This window comes from Triturus cristatus, chromosome 2_2 (genome assembly GCF_964204655.1).
Source record: "Triturus cristatus chromosome 2_2, aTriCri1.1, whole genome shotgun sequence".
Taxonomy (NCBI): domain Eukaryota; kingdom Metazoa; phylum Chordata; class Amphibia; order Caudata; family Salamandridae; genus Triturus; species Triturus cristatus.
Window position 1 is genome coordinate 802,303,509 of NC_140582.1, and position 8,433 is coordinate 802,311,941.

General features: G+C 48.1%; 1 protein-coding gene across 1 annotated transcript in view; it reads right to left on the reverse strand.

The window, feature by feature from the left end:
• The window catches only part of FIP1L1 (factor interacting with PAPOLA and CPSF1), a 520,306-nt gene extending 519,477 nt beyond the window's left edge, over positions 1-829 (reverse strand). Inside the window, exon 1 of the mRNA XM_085642102.1 lies at positions 316-829. Within this exon, the coding sequence (XP_085498228.1) occupies positions 316-556 (241 nt within the window). The 5' untranslated portion in view covers positions 557-829. The remainder of the gene's footprint in view (positions 1-315) is intronic.
• Between the last annotated feature and the right edge of the window lie 7,604 nt (positions 830-8,433).

Below are 8,433 nucleotides of genomic sequence, written 5' to 3' on the forward strand. Positions count from 1 at the left end.
GCGGCCACGAACTCGGGGCTTGTGCATATTCAATGAAGGAACAATGAAGAACAGGTATCTCATTTTACGTGGCCTCAAGTGTAAGAGAAGCATCGTCCACTAAAGTTACCAATTGGAAAGCCCTGTAGCGTTTATCGTATAGGGAAAAGTACAAGTGTGTGTGGTAGGGTAACACAAATAAAGGGAAGGGGAAAGTCAGGGTACCAAAGCTTGTCAGTAAGTTTGATACATTTGTGAAACTTGTGTTTAAAGTAGGACATATTTGGGAAAGTCCCTGTCACCCGTCCCCAGGCTCTCTGCTATGAGTTCTCGTACCACCGTAGAGCCACTCCTCCTCCTCATCCCCGTCACCTCCGCGGGATGCAGTCGCTCTAGCTTGAGTGGCCTCATTTGGCGCTGGATCGGGACTTGCTGCGAGATCCGGGCCTGGGGATCCTCCGTCGCTCTTTCCGTCACACGTCTCATCTTGCCCCACAGTACTGCTCGGGGGCCCCACCGGCTCCGGCGTCACTTGCATGCGCTCAGCCGCGGGCTCCCCGCCGCCCCCGCCAGGCATTTCGCCAGCGGCGGGAACGGGGGAGCCGCTGCTGGAGTCAATGGCTGCGGTCGGGATGTTGGCGGCGGTGCAGCTCAAATCCTGAAAGAAACAAGCTTAGGACGCAGCGTGCGCCGAGTCGCAGCAATCCCCAGGCCTCCGGTCACCACAGCTGCGCATGCGTGCCTTCTCCCCTGCAGCTCACAGGCCGCCGCGACAAGATTCGAAACAGGATGGAGTAGGGAGGTCGAGACTCTGAATACGGAAGCACTGCATTGTCCTACTTCCGTGTTCACAGAGTAATCCGACCTCCATTTTGGTTTATGTATCTTTGCTTGTTCTCTTAGGTTAACGCTCTAGTTGTTCATTGAAACCAGTTTTATAACAACCGTCGAAACTATTCCGGACTCATTTTTTTTTAATTTAAAACTATATTGGAATAAAGCGTTTAGCTGGCAAGTCTCCGGTTTGTTTTCTAGTGACATTTCCAAAATTTCTGTTGGATTATGGGTGACATTTCAATCTATTATGTGTTTCACTCTGAGTAACTCTTTTTTTTTAACCAGGGAAGCAAAGTAGAAATGTATGGAATGAACCATCTTCCCCTAAAATGTGATGGTTCTTTTGAATACCGGTGGGGATTGGAAGACAAACAATTACGTATGGAGCGCACTTGCAAACTCAAGCTTATCTGGATTATTCTGTTCGCTGCTCCATTATTCTTAACCTCCTTTGGGGCATATCATCAAGACAATTATCGCCACTTTAGCGACCCTCTTCGGACGGAAAGCGGCGATAATTGTATCGCACTATTAGCAAGGTCACGCTACAGCGTGAATCCATGCCTCAGCGCCCTTTCCCTTAACGCTGAAATGCTAAGTGGGTGTTCCTCCCCGAAATAACGTGAGAAATGTCGCTAACCGACATTTCTCCAATTATCTAGCCTCACGCTAACCTGCAGAGCGATAAGAAAAGTAGCGCTAACCGTGCTTATCGCTACTTTTCTTACGCCTGCTTTTCATCTGACTTAGCCATTGTATCCAATGGAAGGTGGATATGATGGCTAAATCTGCCCTGCCCTTTCAAGCTATCGCCAAACGTGTGATTATCGCTGGATTTCCAGCGATAATCGCACATTTGGCAGCTTGCGCATGGAATTCTATCGCTTTGGAGATAAGCGTTGCTGACAGCACGCTATCTCGGCGATAGAATTCAGCGTTAGCCGGCAATAATTATCCTTGCGCTAAGCGCGCTTAGCGATAATTATCGCCGGCCCTTGCTGATATGCCTCTTATCTCTTTAAAATGTACACTCTTTACAAGTGACTTGTGGAGTCCTATCTTGTAATGGGGACCCAGGAGGAACAGGGTGCGAGCCGCTGTCCCCCTGGGATTTTTCGTGCAGTGGAACAATCCACGCGCCACGAGAGGTACAGGTAGGTTTGGGGGCTGGGTTTGCGGGTAGGTTATAAATAGGTGCGCTTTGGCTGGAAGGCACTCTTTGGGGATAGTTAGCGGTTCGTTTTCTGTGACATTAACTTTATTTAAGTCAGTGTATACTGTCAATTTTTGAAGGGAATTTTGTCTAATTCGTAATAATATGGCGGAAGGTGAAGCAGTGCAAGACGTGCTGCGAGTCCTGTGCGCGGCGGGCCGGGAAGACTTGCTGAGGCCTGGGGTGTCTGCTGCGGTGGTGGTGGGCCTAGTGCGTCCTAGAAGCAAGAGGAGTGGCTGAGGCGGTGGCGGCATGTTTACCATCACACAGCTGAGCTCCGCTGCCGCCCGTCAGCATGGGAAATGAAGCGGCGTTCACACGGAGCCGCGGGCGCTCTTACCGGAGGAGCGGCGTTGTTAGGCTTCCAGCGCCGCTGTGTTCCTCAGCTCCGGTGCCTGTGGGACTGTCAGGTCAGTTGGGGGCGGTCCCAGCCCCTCGTGTGGGCCGGAGAAGAGCCTCGCTGAGGGGTGGGGTCGCCTCTCGGTCACGCTCTGCTTTGTGTCTGCAGGGAGGGAGGGAGCGTGGGCGTGGTTTTGATGGGAGGGAGAGTGTTGCGCTGGTTTTGCCCGCAAATTATTTAAATGCAGTACAGGCAAAAGAGAAACAGAAGGTGCCCATGAAGCGCCCAGGTTGTAGTATGGGAGGCGCTTTAATTGATATAGCGCCTCCAGTAAATTTAGGCAAGCGTGCTGCATCATTAGTAGACTACCTCAATGATAGTGGGGAAGAGTTTGTAGAGGAACACACAGTTTCCCCTGTACCTCAACAAGCAAGGAATAAACAGGCTAGGATTTCCAATGTTTCTGGGACAGTGTTGTTGGGTAATAATTCTGTGGTTGGGCAGTCTCCTTTGCCCAGAGGTCCCCCTGGTGGTAAATCCCAGCGGTCAAGCAGGTTTTCATTGGCAGCAGGGCAGTTGGAGCACATAGAGTCAGCAGCGGATGGTTTTTCACTTGAGGAGCCTGAGGTTGTGGAATTGTTTCTTCTCAATGAGCGTGTTGATACAACGCCTGAACAAATTCACGGGTGCATATGGGGGTGAATTTGTTTTTCCTACAGCTAGATCTCCTCCGGTTCAGCCCCATTTCAGTTTTGGTTAATCTTTCAGACCTCAAGCTGGGCAATGGGTGTGGGTGGAGCATTCTAACACCCAGTTGGTTACGAGTGGCAGCTCAGGACGAGGGTCTGGGGGAGTGCTTTGGAGTTTCCAGTGACTTTAGGCAGGAGCGGCTTGAAGGTGTCATCATCAGCAGGAGAACAGTCAGCGACTGGAGTTCTCAGTCTTTCGAGCACGGAGTTTGCTGCTCTTGGTCAGAAATCTGTCCCTCAGGGCGGATCAGGTGCGGTTTTTCAGCATACGGCCGGGCATTCGGAGCGGATGCCTGTGATCAATTGGAGGTTGTTTGATGGGGGGTGAGGGATGGGAAACTACCTGGTAGTAGTAACCGGGATTTGGATATACATGAGGAACATTTGGATTATGGGGATGATTATAATGATATTGAAGAAGGGGTTTTGGGTGAAGATATTGTGGATGGTAATGTATAATTGCTAATACAGGATAATGTGTTTTCAGATGGGGGGTCAGGGGCAACCAATGTTATTAGTGTGTTGCATGAGTCAGGAGCAGACAGTGCAACGGACAAGGAACAGCGACACGGTCATCGTCAGCGTGATGATCTACAAGAATTTCAGAAACGATCAGCCCAGTTATTGACAGGTAAGCCACATTGGTGGGCTTCTTGGTCACAACCCTTGGGTGTTAAGCAGAAGACACGAGCTGTGGGTGTGGGTGATTTTTCATTATCAGATGTTGTGGGAGTGTCTCCTGGGGAGGTGGCGGGGTCTGTGGCCGCACAGTCTTCAACTGTTGGTAGTTCTGACGGGGTAAACAAGGTTTCAAGTCTTGATAAAAAAGTGGATGGAGGAAGTTATTCTTGTGATGTGCAGGTGGGGGAAGTTACTAATATTCATAAGAAGCTCCCTTATATGGGTATAGCTATGCCATTGGGGAGCATCTTTCAGAGAAGAAAAAAAACAGGATTCGGCAACATGAGTTTGTTAATGTGTTTAAACTTCTCCATAGGGACATTCAAGCTAAAGTAGGGTCCAAAGAAGAGGAATGGGAGCTTGCTAAATGTCCCAGGGTCCCCAAAAGCATAGAGAATCGGACGTCAGCATTTTTGATTTATGCGAGTGTATATTGCGAAAGACATCAAGAAAGGGCAGTTGCAATGTTCAAATACATGGACATCATTAGAAAAGCCCAAATGCATTTTGGTGGTTTTGCGTGGCTCAGCTACGATGAGGAATTTAGAGCCTGGTTCAGTTTGTTCCACGATAAGCCGTGGGGCAATGTCGATTCTGAGCTTTGGCCCCAGTGGATGTCCTCTGCCCAACCGCCCGCCACGACGCATACAGCAAGTGGCTTACCAATCACATACCGCCCCACCCAAATCGGGGCAGGTTGGTTTGGGAGGGGACAGTTTCCAGTATCCGGAGCCTGTTGGAATTTTCACCGGGGTATCTGCACCAGACAGTTTTGTAGATTCAAACATGAATGTTCCCAGTGTGGAGGAAAGCATGCAATCACACAATGTTTTTCCAATCAAAGGTTTGGGTAACAAGGGAAATTTCAAAGGGGACGGGGATCAGTTTTCCAACCTATCCCGAAGGGCTCATACTCCAATTAGGCTGTCGGTTATGGAATCATGGCTGACTGAGTACCCAGATTCTGAGGCTGCGTCCAAACTTTATTGGGGTTTCAGGGACGGTTTCAGGATTGGTTATCAGTGGCCAAGGTATAATCGTTGGTCTGATCATTCGAAGTCTGCAAAGGAGTCACCACAGATTGTGCGACAGAAATTGGATGTGGAATTGAGAGCAGGCAGGATAGCGGCTCCATTCTGGCAGTGCCCTCTGGTAAACTTGATTGTGTCACCTTTGGGTTTAGTACCCAATAAAGTGTCTGCGGAATTTCATTTAATTCACCATCTCTCGTGGCCAGAAGGCCAATCCATTAATGATTTAATTTCACCTGCTGATTCCAATGTTGCTTATGCTTCGGTACATGATGCATTGAAATTGGTAAGGATGGTGGGGTCTGGGCTGAATTAGCGAAGAGCGATATTCAGTCAGCTTTCCATTTGCTGCAGATACACCCATCAGATTTTGAACTTTTGGGTATGTTTTTTGATGGTGCATTTTACGTAGACAGAGTTCTTCCAGTGGGGTGCTCAATATCCTGCGCTCTTTTTGAAATGTTTAGTACCTTTTTGCAATGGTGCTTTACCAAAAGAAGTGATCATCAATATGTTTGCCACTATTTGAACGACTTTATGTTCATTGGAGCCGCACATTCAGATCAGTGTAGCAGGGCTCTAGGAATTTTTCACGACATGGCTAATGAGTTGGGTGTCCCGCTGGCTCCAGAAAAGACTGAAGGCCCGAGCACTAAACTCACCTTTTTGGGGATAGAAATTGGCACACAGGATATGATGGCTCGGTTGCCGAATGATAAGGTACAGGAAATCAGGTCCTTTTTGCTGGGTGTAATTGTCAAGGACAAGATTGAGCTCAGATAGGGTCAGCGCTTACTGGGCTATTTGAACTTTGCCTGTCGGGTGGTTAGGGCAGGCAGGACTTTTTGCAGACGTTTGGGGTTGGCAATGTCAGGGGCGCACCTTCCTCACCACAGGATTAGAATTTCTAAGGCCATCAAGGAAGATCTTTTCATTTGGCTTAAGTTTCTGGAAGATTTTAATGGAGTTTCTCTCTTTTTTGTAGAAGACAGTACCATCTGGCAGATCCAGCTTTTTTCAGATGCTTCTGGGGCTCATGGATTCGGTCTGTTTTGGGAGGGTCGCTGGTGTGCAGAAAGGTGGTCCCCTCATTGGCTTCAACAAGGTCGCAGTATTGCCTTTCTGGAGTTATTCCCTCTGATTGTGGCTTTGCTGGTTTGAGGGCAGGGATTTCGGGATAGATGTGTACTTTTTCACGTCGACAATATGTCTGTCGTAGATCTTATTAATAACCAAAAAGCTAAAGATCTACGTGTGTTATGCCTGTTAAGGGTTTTCATGTTACCGAGCCTAAGACTTAATATAGTTTTCAGAGCACAACACATTCCAGGCATCAACAATTCTATAGCAGGCGCATTGTCTCGCTTTAATTGGCAGAAATTCTGCAGTTTGGGGCCAGGGGCAGACAGCTTCAAAACTCCAATTCCGCAGAGCACCTGGGTGCTGGGGGACTGAGGATCGTCGATTTAATTGAAAAATCTATAGCTCCTTCCACTAGACCAGGGGTCTTCAAACTGTGGAGCGCGACCCCCAGGGGGGCCGTGGAGTGATGCAAAGGGGGTCGCGCCTTCCCAGTCACACTTCTGCCCAGGCCCAAGGGCTTCAGCCCCCCCCCCCCTTCCCCCGTCCTGTGTCTCAGCCCGGGCTGCTGCAGTGAAACTTGAGCTGCTGGGGGCTCAGCTGGGCAGTGTCTGGATTCCTATCTCCGGCACCCCCGTGTTTTTTCACAGGTCTTTAAAGACCATTTAACATGCCTTTGTAAACTGCTTACAGAGGCTTAGGTTTTTTTGCTGGTTCCAGTACCCCCTGGGTTCCCACTGTGCCTATTCCTTACATTTGGATTTTACATTCACTGCCGTAGTGTGAGAATGCATTTCATGGAAAGGAATACAAAGTTGGCTTCCTGGGGGGCCGTGTGTGAAAGTCTATTGTGCTTTTGAAGCACCTGCTGCAGCATTTCTTTCCCCGCAATTGCCAGGCCTCACATAAATGTCAAGATAACTTGCGTGATTAATTATCTTCCTGGAGAGAGATCAGAATGTTGTATAGTTGAGGTTTTGACTTGGGTGAAGTTAGTGCAGAGGGTTAATATGCCTGCTGCAAAGAACGTGTACCAAGTAGATTACAGAGTGCGTATGATGTGAAGAGATCAGCAGGTTACTGCTTTCAAAAGAGACATCCTTTTGTTACTTGCAATTTATAACTTAAAGCCCTAATAGAGAATAGTGAGCTATTAACTTTCATCCTAGAACTGCATACACACTGCAAAGTATACATTATTAGACCATTGATTAATGTTGCAAAAAGGGTTAATTTGGCTAGAAATCAATTCTTATTATTAAAGGAAACTCCCAACTATGCTGTTTCTTTTTCGACTCTGAGTTTGTGCTTCTCCACACCAAGCACTCTTAAACTATACTGCCCACCAGTATGGATGACATGTGACTCCTACACTTTCAGTCCTTTGGTTTATGTAACATTTCCTATACACTGATTTACACACTTATGATTGTCTCTGAGTAATGTGTGTGTGATGCAAAGTGCTCGGACACCCTACACTGGTATGAGTGGCACTATATAACTAATTCAATGCATCAGAGAGTGTGGGGTTATGGAGACTTGGTCACTGTTAAAGGGTGCTAGTGAGAGAATCCGTGGTGGGGGTGGTCATTGTGGGGGGCACCAACAAACATGGTCGCACAGGGCACCACCAGCACTAAAGCCGGCCCTGGGAAGTATGCACAGATAAGCGCTGAAAATACCGCTTTAGGTGATTGTTTTTTTTTGTACCAACTGGGCCACCAAAATAATCTGCTGGCAACCCTAACCATAGGACTGGAAGTTTGTTGCAGGATCAGCACATTATTTATTTCCTTCACCCTCGATCCCCGATTAATGCCGCAATAGTTTAACTTAGATCTTAAAGTCTACGCCCCGTCAATAACATGCTGAGTTACTTCATGGGTCTGGGAATGCACCCTGCATTCAGACAACTCATTCCTCATTCTCGCCCTTCATTGTCACGCTCACCCTGCACTCACAGTGATCACAATGCACTCACACTGATCACCATGCACTTGCACCATTCACCCGCTCACCTTGCACTCACAGCGATCACAATGCACTCACACTGATCACCATGCACTTGCACCATTCACCCACTCACCTTGCACTCACAGTGATCACAATGCACTCACACTGATCACCATGCACTTGCACCATTCACCCGCTCACCTTGCACTCACAGCGATCACAATGCACTCACACTGATCACCATGCACTTGCACCATTCACCCGCTCACCCTGCACTCACAGTGATCACTCTGCTCTCAAAATGCACTTGTCCTGCTCACACTATACCTCAACCTGCAGTCACATGAGTACACTACTCATCCTGCACTCATGTGACACTTCACTCACCTGTCCCCCTCACTACTCAATATGCAACTCACTCAAACAAGCCCATCAGTAATCATACATTCATTCATCCCATTCTGAACTTGCATCCGCACCCAAAATGAGAGAGGACAGCAAGGGAGTGAGAGAATTTGATTGAAGAGGTCAGGGATGAGGAGAAATGTGAATTGCCGAAGAGAAGTGTGG